This window comes from Lemur catta, chromosome 23 (genome assembly GCF_020740605.2).
Source record: "Lemur catta isolate mLemCat1 chromosome 23, mLemCat1.pri, whole genome shotgun sequence".
Lineage (NCBI taxonomy): Eukaryota > Metazoa > Chordata > Mammalia > Primates > Lemuridae > Lemur > Lemur catta.
The window spans coordinates 5,413,461-5,432,274 of NC_059150.1; the positions used below are offsets into that span (position 1 = coordinate 5,413,461).

General features: G+C 41.8%; 1 protein-coding gene across 12 annotated transcripts in view; it reads right to left on the reverse strand.

Moving 5' to 3' along the window:
• Nucleotides 1–13,457, reverse strand: part of PLEKHA6 (pleckstrin homology domain containing A6) — a 150,284-nt gene extending 136,827 nt beyond the window's left edge. For 2 of the 12 annotated variants that reach the window (XM_045535985.1, XM_045535984.1), the window contains exons 1-2: nt 3,493–4,014; nt 101–1,231 (exon numbers count right to left, since the gene is read on the reverse strand). In XM_045535985.1, coding sequence (XP_045391941.1) covers nt 101–152 — 52 coding nt within the window. In that variant the 5' untranslated portion in view covers nt 153–1,231; nt 3,493–4,014. Of the gene's footprint in view, nt 1–100; nt 1,247–3,492; nt 4,016–12,986 lie in introns of those variants that run through there. The other 10 variants (XM_045535989.1, XM_045535987.1, XM_045535978.1 and 7 more) reach the window with 9 other exon arrangements.
• Between the last annotated feature and the right edge of the window lie 5,357 nt (nt 13,458–18,814).

Sequence of the window (18,814 nt, forward strand, 5' to 3'; positions counted from 1 at the left end):
GGAAGCCATCCCTGATACTACTCCAGACAAACTTACATGCCTATATGTCCATCCTCTATGTGTCATGACACTTTATGAATAACCATGTAGTGATACTTATCACACTGTAATTCGTTCCTTGATTTATTCATCTGTCTCCTTCTTTGGGCCATGTGCTCCTTGGGGCAGGCACTCCATCTTGTTCTTCTTTATAGCCCCAGCACCTGCCCGGAGCGCACAATCAATGTTTAATAAATGCTGATACAGTCATTACTGGGAACTGCTCTTAACTCTAACCACAGTCCTGTGCTTTTGGACCTTATTTAGGGGCATGCTAAACAGAACCATCCACAACATGGCGGGGGGTGGGAGGGCACAGATCTTTCTGGAAAAGAAACAGCCAGTGAAACTTCCCAACCTGGAGGGTGTAAGGTGTATACACTAATAGAAGATGAAGCTAGAAGGTGCCTCAGAGAACACCTAGTCCAACACTCCTGTTTTAAATGTGGGAAACAGAGGAGCAGAGAAGGAAAGGGGCTGGTCAAGGTCACCGAGCAAGGTGGTGGCTGAACAGGGTCTGCCCACCAATGGCCCAGGCCAGAGCTCTTTCCATTACATCATTCTGCCTCCAACGCTGGAAACTAAGTCTGCCAACATATACAGGTTGATCCTGGCCGCCGGGTCTAAGTTGAGTCCATTCTCCAGAAGCGGAAGAGAAGCAGAAGCCCACCATACCCAACTCTTTTCTCCCTTCTCAGACCCTACCGATTTCTAGTAGAGAAAACCGCAGTGGACAGTGAGGCCGAGCTGCACCTGGGCAGCACAGAAGGGGCTCTCAGTCAGTGCCCCTTCGTTCCTGAACTGGGGAAGGTTGGCGGATCAAAGGAGCAGACTCCTTGCCAGGCTCCAGTCCCCAGTCCCCAGCCATGTGAAACACCTGTAAGACTCATCCTGCTGATAAAGCACAGAGCCACCTGCCCAGCCCCTGTGGTATCCCAGGATCTAAACTGCCAGAATTGCTGCCAAGATGCCTCCAGGGAAAATACCAGCGTGCAGAGCATTCCCGGTCCAACCTGAGCAACCAGTAAGGGCAGCTGCTCGGGCTGAATGTGGGTGGAAATAGGGGACAGAATGACACGTATTTGAAAACATGTGTAACACCACTGCCTTCTCTGAGCTGCTGTTGATCTCTTCACACGACTTTTGTCTTGTTTAATTTCCAATCTGGCGTGGAGTTCCTAGGAACACTGACCTAGACAAGAAAAGGCCAGAGATTTGAAATGTTTATTACTCATTTGAAATAAGAAGTCAGGTTTGAAAATATTGTTCTAACTGTGGCGTAGTCTCACTAGTGACTTTTTACATGCTTGTTCTTGTTTATCAATTGTGATCAGTACTGATTTTGCTAGTCATGACATTTTAGGAAAAAAGCTAAAGATATGCAGTAAAACAGTAGAAAACCTAAATAAAAACAGCTACTGGTTCAACAATTACCTGGAAGAGGGAAGGAGGGTTGATATATTAAAATGAAAACCAGACATGCTTGGCAATCAAGTCAGAAATTTAGCTATTTGTTTTTCCCCCCACAGCAAATTTCTTTTATCTCTTTAAAAGGCAACGAAGCATGTGGATAAAATATATCAGTAATATTTAGAAATTATTCTGGTTGGCTTGTGCATTTTGAGATCTTAGATTAATCACTTCGATTTTGTTATGTTTCTGGTTTGGTACCTGTAATAGGCTGAAAAATAGCCACCCAAAAGTTATCTGTGTCAAATCCCTGGAACCTATGAATGTCACCTTATTTGGAAAAAGGTCTTTGCAGACGTAATGAAGGATCTTTAGATGAGAAAATTATCCTGCATTACTGGGGTGGGCCCTAAATCAAATGACAAGTGTTCTTATAAGAGACACACAGGGGAGATTTAACAGACATCAGGGGAGGAAATAATGGGAACATGGAGGCAGAGACTGGAGTGATATGGGCACAAGTCAGGGAATGCTGGCAACCTCCAAAAGCTGGAAGAGCCAAAGAATGTATTTTCCTGGCCAGGCGAGGTGGCTCACACCTGTAATCCCAGCGCTTTGGAGGTGGGGCAGGAGGATTTCTTGAAGCCAAGAGATCAAGACCAGCTTGGGCAACAGAGTGAGACTCCAGCTCTACAAAAAATAAAAACTTAGCCAGGTGTGGTGGCGCATGCCTATAGTCCCAGCTACTCCAGAGGCTGAGGCAGGAAGATCGCTTGAGCCCAGGAGTTCAAGACTGCAGTAAGCTATGACTGTGACACTGTACTCCAGACTGGGTGACAGAGTGAGACCCTGTCTCTAAAATAAAACAAAAAAATCTTTTCCCCTAGAGCTTCCAGAGAGAGTACAGCCTTGATCTCCACCCTCCAGCCTCCAGAACTGTGAGAGTATACATTTCTGTTATTTTAAGCCACCCAGTTTGTAGTATTTTTTTCCAGCAGCCATGCAAAATTAACACAGTACCTATAAGACAATCATAGCTTGATGAGGACTGAAATCAATGTCCATTATTTTTACTTTTCCAATATCCATTCTCCCCTCTATGATTGATAGCCCCCTGAGTTTCCTTCTGACATCTACCCTCTGCCACTATGTGGGTTGGGTGGGCTGGCTCTGTGAGGCAGGGGTGGGGTGGTATTGACGCAGATCTGGCCAATTTGACTGTCCATTGCCCTGGTCCAGGAAAGGACACATGACTCAGAAGAGACCAGTGAGACTCGGCTTTTAGCAGACCCCAGAATTCTTGGGAGGAAGCCCTTTTTCTCCCGGATTTGAAGCTGGCAGGTGTTGCTTTCCTGCTGCCGGGGTCCTCATATTGGGAGAGCCTGCCTGAAAGTGAAACCAGCACGGGAGAAAGTGGAGCTAGAAGATAAAGAGAAACTGGGTCCTCCTTATATCCCATAAGCCCTGGGATCCAGCTTGCCAGAGGAGTCTCTACCCCTGGAATGTCCAGTCAGAGGTGCCAATAAACACCCTTATTTCCTTTAGCCAGTTTGAGTTAGGTTTCTGCCCCTAACAACTGAAAAAGTCCTGACAACTTAAAAAGCACTGACCAATACAAAGGTCACCAAAAAAAAAAATTTCTTTTATATACTGGGAAAACCAATGAGATAATCACATGCATTTCTAATGAGTCAGGAATGGGAACTCTTTGCTTTCAAGAAAACCACAATTATAGATTAAGCAAGGGTCTTAGTGATCATCTAGTCCACAGCCCACATTTTTCCCATGGAGGACACTAGAGAACTCAGAGAGGTACCCAGAGTTGTGGCAATTCCACGGCAGAGTTGGGACAAGAACTCAGGGCTCCTGAAAACCTGATCAGTAGAAAGCTCGATTTTGAGACATTTTGCTGTATCATTTAAACACATTTGGCCAAGAGATTCACACAGTTACAAGAAGATTGTAACAGATTCCTCTGCTCTATAAAAGAGTAAGCACAACAGTAATTTGTATCGAGTGCTAGTGTTTAAGGGTCATGCTCACCTGCAAGCCAGGTCACCAGCCACTGCTGATTTTCGCACAGGAACTAGGAAGCAAAAGAAGGAAATGGCCACCTCTGCTGGCATTAGAGATATGGTTGTGTCAACATGCAAGGCCCAGCAAGACTCACGGCTGAATTAAAGTCATGCTTCCGTAAGGGCTTGAAAGAGGAGGATTTTGCTATAAAAACTGCTGTTCTAGCGCTGGCATCCAGAGGATTGTGGACTTCTGAGGTTTCCCTACAGCCAGCTGGATTGAATGACATTTGCTCCACAGACATTTTCTGAGTACCTCTGTGGTCGAGGCATCGTTCTACGTAGAGGGGACACGGGAGTGAATAAAACAGAACGTCCCCGCTCTCACAGAGCTCACATTTCATTAATAGGTCATCTCGGAAGGCGAGAGGTCTATGGAGAAACATGGAGGGAGGGGAAGGGGAAGATGGCAGTGGCTGCCGCTACCTGCTACCGTGTACCTGTGGGCGGGAACAAAGGCTTGAAGGACGGGAGAGAGCAAACTGTGTGGACGCTGGGAGAGTGAGTTCCAGGCAGAGGAAATCCAAGGTCAAAGGCCTGGAGGCCGGAGCACCCTGGAAGTATGTGAGAAAAAACGAGGAGGCCAGTGTGGCTGGAGCAGGGTGAACGAGGGAGGGAACAGGAGCCGAGGATGGAGGGGCTGCGGGAGGCCAGATCGTTCTAGCACTTTGTACGGGGCTTTGCTTTTATCCTAAATGAGACGGGAAATTGTCGGTGGGTTTTGGGTGGAGAAGTGACATGCCCTGCATGACTCCGTGTTTTTCAGAGGCTCACTCTGGCAGCTCTCTGGGACAAGGTAGAAGCAGAGTCCAGCGGGGAAGCCATTTCAATCATCCAAACAAGACACGATGCTGACCTGGTTCAGGATGTTGGAGGTAGAAGCAGTGAGAAATGGTTAGATTCTAGGCACCTTTTGAAGGTAGAACTGACAGGATCTGCTGATTGACAGTCACTGGGGTGTGAGAGAAAGACATGAGTCAGGATGACTGCAGGGCATTTGGCCTAGGCAACTGGAAGGACAGAGTTGCCACTGATTGAGACGGGTAGGCTGCAGCAAGGACAGGTGTGGCAGAGGGTGGGGGAAACAGAAGTTCGATTTCGAGCATGTTAAGTGGGAGATGCTTGTGAGATATCCAAGTAGGGATGCCAAGGAGGTGACTGGATACACAAGACTAGAGTCCCTCTGGAGCAGAGACGTGCATTTGGTATTTCTGGGTGATTACATGGTATTACAGCCATGAGGCTGGTTGGGATCATGCAGGACATGAGTGTAGGTAGGGAGCAGGTGGAGACCACGGGCTGAGACTGGGGTATCCAACTTTTAGAGGTCAAGTCAATGAGAAGGAGCCTGCAAAGGAGACTTAATAGAAAGAGCCTAGTGAAACAGGAGAGGAACAAGACAGCGCAGCGTCCTGGAAGTGCGCCCTGCGTGTACACACATCACTCACACGGAGAAGGCATGCTCGGCGAGTGATGTTTGTGTTCTAGAAGGGCTGAGGTTAGGGTGGATTCTGTCTGAGCAGGAAGCGACTTGCACTCCTGTATGAAAGGGTGGAGAGACAGCTCAGGTTATTTTTAAGTGGGTCTGAGCAGGGGCCTGGGAAGACGATCATTTTGGCTAATGAGCCCTTGCTCACTGTGGGGAAGTGTGCCTGAAATTGCTTCCTTCAGCGCCATCTTTCAAAGCCTCTGCTCCGGCTTCTCCTGGGAATGGTGCCAGGCCAAGATGGCTGGATGATTTCTCCTGCCAGGACCGTGTCATGAGCAGAGAGCTGGCACTGGCGGCTCCCCAGAGGGGGCAGGGAGGGTGGAAACTATCAAGGCAAGAGATGTGGGCTGGGTGGCACCCACAGGAATGGCCTAGTAGTCAACCTGCTGATATTTCTTCTCTGGGTCTTTTCTTGACAGCTTAGGTAGGCAGTGCTCCTTCTGTGCTGACTTTAATGTCTGTCCTGGGGTTTTTCTAGAAAATGGCAGCTGGTGCTGACTTTGGCATTTCCTGGAACTAACACAGCACTTCAGTTTAGTTTAGTTCAATAAATTAATAAGGTAGCATTATGCCTCCATTGCTATGTAAAAACCCTTCCTGCCTTCAGCCAAACAGCTTCTTCCCCTCTTGTCTCTGCCACCCACCAATCTACTGGTCAGTTGTCTGTACCCATCAAAGACGTTGGTTCCTGCTTCAGCATCTTCCTCTCCCTCCCATATCTGCCTCTCATCCTGGGTGATTTCAGCACTCATATGAATGAACTATCCAATGTCCTAACCTCACAATACCTTGATGTCCTCAGCTGCAAGGATATTCACCTCCCCGACAATAAGCTACTCATACCCAAAGTCACACCCTGGACTTTCTCACCATTCAGATTTGCTCCAACTTGGAAAACATAAAACTCTAACATCCTTTCTGACTACAGTTTTGGTCCTTCTAACACCCTCATCCTTTCTTCCCTCTGTACCTGCTCCTTGCCTTCTTCCTATAGCATATTCCCTTCTAATCTATCAGCCACAGCCTTGTTTCTCTTCCTGCATTATTCAGTCCAAACTCATGGCCTGTCACTTTATCCTCTCACTAGCCAATGCCCTTGTCCGCTTGCCCTCAGCCATATCCACACTGCAAAACTCAACTCTGGATTAATTTGTCCACTTTTCTGCTCCTGTGCCCCCCGCCCCGCAAAAAAATCACAACAAGCCATTTGGGGAATTAAATTGATGCCCCTATAAATTCACTTTCTAGCCTCCCATATGCCCCTCGCTGTGTCTACAGTCCCTCTCAGCAGTAGCCTTCATCATTATTCCAGAGGAAAATGAGGGCAATCAGAGAGGCACAGCCTTAACTTTAAGCAGAAAAGATCACCTTCACTTCAGTCTTCCTGCACTGCCATTATGACCTTGTCTATATTTCTACCCATGGCTCTTTCCTCCCATCCAAAGCTAAACTTTCTACATGTCCCCAGCCCTACAAGTACCTATCGCTTCTCATCTTCTCAGAAATCCTACTCCATCACTTATCTCCTTTCCCTTCTATGTTCAAGCTCTCCCTCCCTTCTAGTTCTTTCCCTCAAGCTTATAACTAAGCTCAAGATTTCCAACGTAAGCGGAAAAAGCCAGTAAAACCCAACCCCATCCCACCCCCACTCCCGGCTGCCACAGGACCTTCCTTTCCCTTCAGGTTTCTTAAAGGAGTGACCTATGAGATTGGGTTATCTCATTCCTCCCCTCCTAGTTAATCATAATGTGGTTTCTGTCCCCGCAACTCCTTGAAAATGGCTAAAACGATTCTGGCAAAGATAAGCATTGACTTCCAGGTTGCTAAACCCAACAGCTTTTCAGTTAGGCGAACTCTCTGTCGAATTTGACAGCTCTGGCCCTCAGAGATAGCTCTGGCCACAAGGGACAAGAGTGGGGAAATGGAGACATACCATTGTCAGGTGCATCTATATATAAAAAATATATATAAAATATATATACATACATACATACACACATATATACACAGAAGGTACTATACACGAAGTGGTATATTATTTGAAGGTATACTGTGACTGTGATGAGTTAGAGCTATATATCTAAACATTAAAAGAGCCACTAAAATAAAATTAAATAAGGAAGTATAGCTAATAAGCCAATAGAGAAGCTAAAATGGAATCACTAAAATTAGTCAAAAAGAAGGCAGGGGCCAGGCGAGGTGGCTCACACCTGTAATTCTAGCATTCTGGGAGGCCAAGTCGGGACGATCGTTTGAGGCCAGGAGTTAGAGACCAGTCTGAGCAAGAGCAAGACCCCATCTCTACTAAAGATAGAAAAAATTAGCCAGGCATGGTGGCGCATGCCTGTAGTCCCAGCTACTCGGGAGGCTGAGGCAGGAGGATCGCTTGAGCCCAGGAGTGTGAGGTTGCTCTGAGCTAGGTTGATGCCACAGCACTCTAGCCTGGGCAACAGAGTGAGACTCTGTCTCAAAAAAATAAAGCAAAACAAACAAAAAAGCAAATATAAAACTGGATAAAATTGCCAAAAAGAAACATATCAGGGATCTGGAAATAAACCAAAGGCAGACCAAAAAATGAAAAGTGTTTGTTTATTCTTAAAAAATTGCTAGAGCTTTAGATATGAAGTATTAAAGAAATTGGGTTTCTCAACATTAGTCCTTACATTTTGAGCTGAATAATTCTGTATTGCGGGGGCTGTCTGGGCATTGTAGCATGTCTAGCATCTCTGGCTTCTACCCACTAAATGCCAGTAGTATTCCCCCTGTTGCAACCACCACAAATGTCTCCAAACTTTTCCAAATGTCCCTGAGAGGCAAAATCAGGAAGAAAAACAATTATAAATCTATATGTACCTAGCAAAGAGCCCCCAAACACATAAAGCAAAAACTGACAATAGTGAATGTAGAACTAAACAATTTGGTTCAACAAATATAGTTGGTGTTTTGATACTCTTCCCTTGGAGTATCAATTGACAAAAACAACTAGACAGAAAATCAGTAGGTATATAAAGGACTTGAACAGAAACTATCATCCAACTGGTCCTAACCAACATATAGAAAACATGGCACTGAGCAACAGCAGAATACATATATATTTTTTTTTGGTCAAACATATATGGACCATTCTACATGACAGACATGTACGAGGGCATAAAACAAGTTTCAATACATTTAAAAGGATTAAAATCAAAGTATGTTCTCTAAACACAATGAAATTAAATTGGAAGTCAACAAGAAATTGGGAAATCCCAAATGTTCAACTTGGAAATTAAACAACATACTTCTAAATAGCAATGGGTCAAAGAAGAAAGCACACAGGAAATTAGAAAATATCTTGAACTGGATGAAAATAAAACAGCTAACAGTGCTCATAAGAAAATTTGTAGCATTAAATATTTATATTAGGAGAAAAGAAAGGTCTTGATTCAGTGGTCTAAACTCCATCTTAAGAAATTAGATGGGTATAGACTAGGGGAATAGAAAAAAAAGAGAAATTAGAAAAAGAAGATCAAATTAAATCCAGAGAAATTAGAAGGAAGAAAATGGACTACAAATCAGAAATTAATGGACCAGAACACAAAACAAAGCAAAACAAAGAAAAAAATCAATGAAACCAAAAGCCAGTTCTTTAAAAAGATCAATAAAATTGATAAACCTCTAGCCAGACTGATAAGGAAAAACAGAGAAGACATAAATTACCAAGAGCAGGAATGAAAAAGAAGATGTCACTGATCTGATAAATAAGGCAAGGATGCCTGGTCCCACCACTTCTATTTAACTTTTTACTAGGTTTCATAGCCAGTACAATACAGCAAGAAAAAGAAATAAAAGGCATACAGATTAGAAAGAAAGAAGCAAAACTATTTTTATTCTAAGATGTGATCATCTATATAAAAAATCTTAACATCCCAGGACATAATATACAAAAATAAATTGTATTTCTATATTAGCAGAAAAGAAGTAGAAACTGAAATGGAAAAAGTACAATTTAAAATAGCATCAAAAAATAGGAAATAGGCCAGGTGCGGTGGTTCACGCCTGTAATCCTAGTATTCTAGGAGGCCGAGGCGGGCGGATCACTTGCACTCAGGAGTTCGAGACCAGCCTGAGCAAGAGCAAGACCCCCATCTCTACTAAAAATAGAAAAAATTAGCTGTAAAAAAATTAAAAAAATAAAAAAATAAATAAAGGAAATATTTAAGGATAAGGTAACAAAATATGTATAAAATCAGTATATCGAAAATTACAAAATACTTACAAGAGAAATTAAAGAAAACTCAAATACATGGAGAGAGCTATACTACGGTTATGGATTAAGACTCAATATTGTTCACATGTCAACTCTCCCTAAATCAATCTATAGAGTCAATGTAATCCCATCAATGCCCCATCAGGCTTTTTTTTTTTTTTTGGTAAAAATAAGCTGGTTCTAAAATTCAAATAGAAATGCAAAGGGCCTAGAATAACCTGACAACTTTGCAAAAGACCAAAGTGATGTCAAGATTTACTATAAAGTTTACAGTAATCAGGAAGGTGTGGTATTTCTGTAAGAACAGAGATAGGGATCAACGAAACAGAAACAGAGACCCCAGAAATAGACCCACCTCATGGTCAATTGATTTTTGACAAATGTGCCAAGGTTATTTGATGGAGAAAGGATAGCCTTTCAACAATTGAATATCCACATTCAAAATATGAAGCTCAACCCTTACCCTTCATATAACATACAAAGGTTAACTCAAAGTGAATCAAAGACTTAAATGTCACAGCTAAAACTACAAATCTCCTAGAAGAAAACATAAGCAAAAATATTTGTGATCTTGGGTTAGGGAAAGATTTCTGAGACTTTTGGAAAAGCATGGACCACAGAAGAAAAACAGGCAAACAGATAAACTGGACTTTTGCAAAATTGAAAAATTTTGCTCTTCAAATGACACCATTAAAAAAATGAAAAGGCAAGCCACAGACTGGGAGAAAAATATCTATAAAACATATATATCATAAGGGACTTATATCTAGAAAATATATTTTAAAACCATATACACATATACAAACCGACATAAATACAGATAACTTGGCTTAAAAAATGGACAAAAAAATTAAACAGACACTTCACCAAAGAAGATATTTATCAGTGCTAATAAACGTATGGAAAGATGCTTTATATCATTAAACATTAAGGAAATGCGAACTTATGCCAAAATAAGATGACACTACAAAGTCACTAGAATAACTAAACTTAAAAAGACCTAAAATACCAAGTGTTGGCAGGGCTCTGGGGCAACTGGAGTTCCCATATGCTGCTGCCAAATGGTGCAGCCACTCTGGAAAACTGGGAGTTTCTTATAAAGTTAAGCATATACTTACCATATGATTCCGCAATCTCACTCCTAGATTTATCAAAAAAAGAATGAAAACAAATGTCCACACAAACACTTTTATGCAACTGTTCATAGCAGCTTTATTCATAGTAGCCACAAACTGTAAACAAACCAACTGTCCATTGTGCAGTGAATGAATAAACAAATTACAGTATCATACACTGGAATACTACTCAGCAATAAAAAGGGACTGCTGATACACTCAACAGCACAGATGACTCTTAACAGCATTACCCTAGATTAAAGAAGCCCAGCACAGAAGGGACAGTACCGTATGTACGATATCATTTTTACCAAATTCTAGGAAAGCTAATATAGTGCTAAAAAGCAGTCAATGGATGCTAAAAGCTGGAGGTTAGGAAGGGGACTGAATACGAAAGTCCATGAGGGAAGCTTCTGGTGAGGAAATGCTCTATATTTCGATTGTGGTGATGTTTACTTAGCTGTACATGTTCACCAGAACTTATTGAATTTTACACTTAAAATTGGCAAAATTTATTATATGTAAATTATACCTCAATAAGCTAAGGAAAAAAACGGGGAGGGGGCTGGGGAGATGTTGGTCAAAGGATACAAAATTTTAGTTAGGAGGAATGAATTCAAGAGATCTATGATACAACATGGGGACTTAGAGTTAATAACGACGTATTATATTCTTGAAAATTGCTAAGAGAGTAGATTTTAAGTGTTCTTACCACAAAAAATAGTAAGTATGTGAGGCAATACATATGTTCATTAGCTTGACTTAGTCATTGCACAATGTATCCATATTTTAAATCATCATATTATAAATAATAAATATATGTAATTTTTATGTGTCAACTAAAACAACAGAAAAAATTTTAAAACCAATGTCCTTAACCATCTTGGAAAACTAGATAGGAAGGACATCCTGCCTCATGAAAAGGTGCCTTTCTTAACACAGATCATGTTTCACTGAACCTCAGGCCATCACTTGAAAGATCAGTCATGAAGACGTGACATCAACTGATTTATCACTAGGCCGGGCACTCTGGGAAGCCGAGGCGGGAGGATCGCTTGAGCTCAGCAGTTCGAGACCAGCCTGAGCAAGAGCGAGACCCCGTCTCTACTAAAAATAGAAAGAAATTAGTGAAACAACTAAAAAATAGAAAAAAAAAATTAGCCAGGCATGGTGGCGCATGCCTGTAAGTCCCAGCTACTCGGGAGGCTGAGGCAGGAGGATGGCTTGAGCCCAGGAGTTTGAGGTTGCTGTGAGCTAGGCTGATGCCACGGCACTCTAGCCTGGGCAACAGAGCAAGACTCTCTCAAAAAAATAAATAAATAAATAAAGTCATCACTAATGATGTTAGCTTTTCAAAAATATCTCAAATACTCTAAATAAAATAATATATACACTGAAGACAGACCTTTTACCATTTAATTGCTTCTTTAAAAGAAATGAAGAGAAAGCCTATCTACTGGAAGAAAGAGTCTGGAAATTGTCATGAGTTTAAAAAAAAAAAAAAATGGGCCGGGCGTAGTGGCTCATGCCTGTAATCCTAGCACTCTGGGAGGCCGAGGCGGGTAGATCTTTTGAGCTCAGGAGTTCGAGACCCCATCTCTACTAAAAATAGAAAGAAATTATATGGACAACTAAAAATATATATAGAAAAAATTAGCTGGGCATGGTGGTGCATGCCTGTAGTCCCAGCTACAGTGAGGCTGACGCCATGGCACTCACTGTAGCCTGGGCAACAAAGCGAGACTCTGTCTCAAAAAAAAAAAAAACAAAAAACAAATAAACAAAAAAAAAAAACGGTATTTCTTCACCTAAGATATTCTAACGGATACTGTGCTGAGGACGCTTCCACCAAAGAGGCCACAGTCTACAGGACAAAATGGACGGCAAACCACAAGTACAATTCAGTGTGATACGAACAGTGATAAAAAGATATACCGGGTGCTGTAATACTGAAAATAAGATGAAGAACCCTGCAGATACAGAGATGGAAGCATCATCGGTGAAGCCTTTAGAGAGGACATGAAACCTGATCGATGGAGGTAAATATTCCCAAAGAACCCAGAGGGGGCTATGCTGAGCAGGAGGTATAAGAAGGGGCATTGGGGTAACATAATTTGTCATCCATTTGAAATAACCTAGGAAATTAATTGCGAGAATATGCACCTGCTTCCACCCTTGGACTTCCCAGCAGGAACTTTCTTCTGTAATTCAACATTCCTCTAAAATAATACCTCCCCTCAGACGATACTGGGTTATACCCAGGCCAACTGAGCTGTGACTTGCAGCAGCAAATTGTCCTGGGGAAAGAAATCTGCTCAGAGGTGGATATCTAGAAAATGTGGCAATCAGAAGTTTTTAAAAAACCCTCCTATATAATTCCTAGAGGTACAAAAAAGAAACCCCTACCCTCCCGACCGAGTCAAATCAAGCAGAAACAAAAGAAGGCAAAAGCACCACAATAATGCAGTGGAAAGTTGCCTCAGTCACTGCAGGAATAGGGAAATTACATGCAAACACAAGGGCCTTCCGTTCTGCACACCGGGAAGTGGCTCAGGGACAGCCCCTCACCTAGGTTTGTTGACTTCAGCTCATATGGAGCCAATACCAACCTGCCAACGAGCAGTCCTAGATGTCCACCTGGCCTTGGCTACCAGCTCCAAGAGGGAAACAGGCAATACCAGCAGGAAACCTCAGCCCAATAATTCTTGAGGCTTTTCCCTCCTTTCAGCCCAGTCATATGTCCAACTCTGTCATCAGACACAATGATTCTCCTGGCTGAAAGCAACGTAGTACTCTCCCCCTCCTCCCATTGAGAACGACCGCCCTGATGCACAGGAATGCAATAGGAAACTGAAGGCTGAGCAAACAGTTAAGTGAGATAAAGCGCTACCTGGAAAAGCTCTCACACACAGAACTCAGCAAATATCAAATGTCAGCCTCTTAGATCTCACTTCCAGTCTCCTAAATGTGTGGTCCCCAATCCCCAGGCCACGGACTGGTGCAGGTCCATGGGCTGTTAGGAACCGGGCTGCACAGCAGGAGGTGAGCGGCCGGCAAGCAAGTGAAGCTTCATCTGTATTTACAGCCGCTCCCCATAGCTCCTAGCAACGCACAAGCTCCGCCTCCTGTCAGATCAGCAGCAGCATTAGATTCTCACAGGAGCGTGAACCCCGCTGTAAACCGCACATGTGAGGGATCTAGGTTGCAGCGCCTTATGAGAATCTGATGCCTGATGATCTGAGGTGGAGCTGAGGCAGTGATGCTAGTGCTGGGGAGCGGCTGCAAATGCAGATTATTGTTAGCAGAGAGGTTTGACTGCACAATCAATGTAATGTGCTTGAATTATCCCACAGCCATACCCACCCCAGGTCCATAGAAAAATTGTCTTCCATGAAACCAGTCCCTGGTGCCAAGAAGGTTGGGGACCGCTGTCCTGAATCACCATACTCATTTTATTCTCTCTCTGGGTAGATCAGGAAGAATCAGTTCATTTGTGTTCAAATACAAATCGTGGTTCTCCCAAAAGGAATAGCCCCCACTTCTGGGTAGTGACCACAAAGAAGTAGAGTCGCCCTGGGCCTGGCAGGCCTGGAATAAGCAGGGCAGGGCAGTTTTCCAGCTTGTTTATACTCAGAGGCAGCGGCCTCCAAGGGAGCGAGAGCCGTCAGATTAGTAGCAACAGGCATCCATCAGGCGTTCCAAGATGGTAAGTTTCGCCCTCTGGTGGAATAACACAGCATCGCTGGAAATCCAAAGCCAATCTTTTGCAGAAGAGTAGAACTTGAACCCTTGGTGTGGTGGGAAGAATACTGTGGTACTTCGATGCAGTATATTAATTTTGGAAAAGAAGGGTCTCAGCTGATTTGTTCACATATTAAATTCATAAATTAACATGCACCTTATTAATGACACTCAAATTAATTGATGTGGTATCCCCAGCCAAATTGAAAGTTGTAATTATTTTCTACAAATTTAGTTAGAGCTTACAGCAGCTCTCTAAGGACTTTTTGAGTTCTGTGATTCTACATCATCTGTGATTGTGGCACATTTTCTGATCAGACATGGCTGTGCTGACAGAACTTCAATAAAGGTTATATGAGAGGTGTCTTTAAGAAGTTTTAAACTCATTCAACAAATAGTTCTTGACTATAACATATCAGGCACAGTTCTGGGCTCTGGGGTCAGAGTAAAGAAGATCCCTGCTGTCATGGAGTTTAAAGACGAGTGAGGGTGGGGATAGCCAAGAAACAAGTAAAAATGTTAAAAAGATGAGGTCAATGAACATAATTTAAAAAGGTAATGTGAGAGGGAACGTAGGGCTTGGGGCACAGGGTGTCAGAGGTCTCTTAGAGGTGATATTTGCGATCTGAAGAAGAGCTAGTCTTCTCATGATGAAATTTGTTCTTAAAAACACCCATTTCAGAACATACATCCAGATGAGTCTCTTTCAAAACTCTTATAGGACTCCTCTTTGATGCTTGCCTTTAGGGCCAATATATGAACCCCAAAAAGAAAAGAAGGCTTTAGCTCACACCTGTAATTCCACCCATTTGGGAGGCTGAGGCAGGAGGATCACTTGAGGTCAGTTCAAGGCTGGGCAACATAGCAAGATCCCATTCCTAAAAAGAAAAAATGAAAAAAAAACTAGCCAGGCATGATGCAATGTGCCTGTAGTGACAGCTATTTGGGAGACTGAGGCAGGAGAATCAAAACCAAGGAGTTGGCTGGGTGCAGTAGCTCATGCCTATAATCCTAGCACTCTGGGAGCCTGAGGTGGGAGGATTGCTTGAGCTCAGGAATTTGAGACCAGCCTGAACAAGAGTGAGACGTCTCCACTAAAAATAGAAAATTTAGCCGGGCATGGTGGTACACACCTGTAGTCCCAACTACTCGGGAGGCTGAGACAGTAGGATCACTCGAGCCCAGGACTTTGAGGTTGCTATGAGCTACGATGACACCACTGCACTCTGCCCAGGGTGACAGAGTGAGACTCTCTCAAAAATAAAAACAAGGAGTTTGATGCCACAATGAGCTATAACAGTGACACTGCACTCCAGCCTGGGCAACAGAATGAGACTCCCCTCTCTAAAAAGAAAAGGCTTAACTTACAGCAGCATTATTCAGCCTTACTATCACCTTTCTTTGACCTTGAACATTGTTGGGATGTTTCTGAAAGTTAATCCAGTCTCACAGTGTAAATATTTACCCAGCATTTTGATGGGAAAATGTGCAATAAGCTCCATAGAAGAGTCAAGAACTCTGTGAGGTCCTTTCTTCTTATTGAATAGTAGCATCTCTAGCAATTGTGCTCCTCTTTTGCTATGAAGGTCTTCATCATTCATTCTTCTAGGTAAGGATCTATAAAACAGTAGTGAAAATAAAATATCAATCAAATAAAGGCAGGAGGAAACTGGAAGAAAAAGGATAGTACTGAGAGGAAAGGAAGGGTAAGAGATTTAAAGAACAAAACCTGAAAAATTGCTCCAAAGCTATTTCCCTTGGTGTAGTTTTCTAGGCCTTATGGTAAATAGATTCTTAGTCTCATTAAATCTCTAGAGTATCCTCCCATGGGTCAAGCAACCTACTTCCCACAAACCTAGTTCCCCTATCTTTCCTTGGTGAGAGGAAGGAGTCTGCGAGTGGTAAACACTGATGTAACTGAAATTGCTTACATAGTAATACATAACCCTGCTACCCTCAACCGCTTTCTCTACCCCATGTGAAGAATGGCTTCTCTTTGAATTCCCTGATGTTAAACCTGTCACTGACACATTAGTTGAAAGCATCATAGCTCTTGCTTGATGAATACTCAAAGTGGGGGGGGGGGGCAGAAGAGATCTATACACCCTATTACCTTACCCATCTCAATGTCATGCTGCCTTTGTATTTTATGGTCATAATTGACCAACAAAAACTTAAGTCTCGCTGGAGCAAATCCAGGAAGGAAAAGACTGTTTTGTATTGATCACAAAACATTTAACTAAGTTCACAAGGAAAGAATGCAAATTACCAATGTAGAAAGATTCCAAACAGCTAAGATTTGTGTAATAATCAGTTAAAAAAAATACCAAAACCTCTTTTTATAGATAAAAAGAAATTAAGTCTCTGAGCTCAAAAAAGCACCTTGGGAAGCATTTTTTTTTTAATGTACCAAGAATGCTTTTGTATATCTTTGTATAAAATACTTTTATAAATAGCATGCATTTTTGTGAGAAAAAATGAAAATATTTCCATTTTTATTTTAGAAAGGTACAGAGTCCAAAGGAAGTCTGCCCGAGACCACCAAATTCCCAAATTATCAAAATTTGAGGTCAGCAATTAAATATTTGCTTTAAACTTTCTATTAAAGTAGGAAAGAAAAATAGCACAATTTCTATAGGATATCAGGGTAAGCACAGCAATAAATCTGGCTTAGTATGAATGTTATTTTCATGTACTCTTGGAGAGAGAATGCTAACAATGCTTCAATTAACCCCTAGAAATAAAATTATAACCTGGGATTATCAATTCAATTTGTACTAAACATTAACTGCAAATGTTAGCTTTTCCTTTCACTTCAGAAATGTATCTTTAATAACTTTTATTCATTAGCTGTGAGGATCCAAATGCCTGAATTTAAAATGCTATTTACTCCTTAATACATTAATAGGCTTGCTGTAACTCAAATGTTTGTCTTTTTTCCAAGGTAAAAAGTTTGTTTTGTTCTGATGTTACCATCACATTTACTCAATTTTGTAAATGGGAGAATATCACAATTTACAATACTATGATTATCATCATCCATAATAATGCACAAAATAAAGATTTCCTTGTTACTTAGGTGAAACATTAGGCTAAGCCCAGCATATGAATTTTACTGCTTCTATGAGTACTCTGTTTATTTTACTGTTTGCTTCACAGCAGAACTGGATGGCTGGGGCCAATTTTAGAATTCAATTCTCAGTCTCTTAGAAGGGCCTTTCCTACTCCAAGAAGCTAATCTTTCTATTTCTGAAATGTGGTTTGCAATTATAATATTTATCTCCCTACCATTCCTCCCCTTCAATTAGCTCAGGTGCAATTTATATGTCACATAACCTTTTTAAACCACAGAAATTAGTCCAGCACCTCTAAGTTACCTGGTCTAATTCTGAAAATCCTGTTCAGTAATTCCAAAACCAATGTAAAATACCATGAAACACAATATAAAGTTGAACCAAAATATCACTTAACATTTAAATAATTGCAAATGTTTATTACAATTTACAGATTAGTTAACAGTTATATACACAAATATAATTTTAGCTATAAAATTTCAAACTATTGAAATCATTGGATCTATAGAAGCCAATTTAGAAGTCTTGTGCCCCAATGTCACCTTCTTTAAATTATAAAAAAATAAAATCTGATACTTTTAAGTTAAAGATGAAGAGGTGTTATCACAGTTCACCACTGAGAAATGGAAATTTTACCTGTCTGTACAAAGCCTTTCACATGCTACATTGACACTGAAAGCACCATTACAGGATTTTAAATGTGTAAAATTATTTAATTAAAACCTCCAAGGATTTTCTTTGTAAGACTGTGGGGGGTTAATTTGTTCTAACAACTAGAATTGGGATGAAACTAACAAGAATTGTTTGTATCCTTCAGTCCAATTTTAAAATAGTCCTTTCTGTCTTTCTCATCCGATCACTTCTTCTAAAGGAGGGCAGTATATGGAAGAGGTCTTAACCAAGCTTTTACTTATTTGGTGGTGAGGTTGGAATACCATGGGGTACAAATTTTCCAAAATCCAATGAAAGATGTCCCATTATTTTCAAATACACAGGTGCTAGATTTCAGAAACACAAAACACAATCTAAGTCTCTGAAATAAAACAGCATACTTCCATCCGGTTTTAAAAGAATGCCTATGTTTTCAAAAAGCTTTTTTTGGGGGGGGGGGCGGGGCAGGCACAGTGGCCTGTAATCCTAGCACTCTGGGAGGCAGAGGCGGGAAGATTACTTGAGGCCAGGAGTTCATGACCATCCTGAGCAAGAGCAAGACCCCATCTCTCCAAAAAATTTAAAAATTAGCCAGGTGTGGTGGCACACGCCTATAGTCCCAGCTACTCAGGAAGCTGAGGCAGGATTGCTTGAGCCCAGGGGTTTAAGGTTGCAGTGAGCTATGATGGCATCACTGCACTCTAGCCTGGGTAACAGATTGAGACTCCGTCTCAAAAAACAAAAGCCTTTTTCTCAAGGCAAATGATGCTTGGTTTCCACCTGACATAGCTGACGCTTTGAAACTAGCCTGTTTTCATGGTATCACACCAGACTCTGTAAATGCATTCCCTGTGATTATCAAAAGTGGAAGTACACGAAACACACAGAATATGGGTTCTACAAAAGTTTGACCAACTTTTATGGGATGCATGTTCAGTATGCTTTTGTACGAATATATAAACACTGGAGGC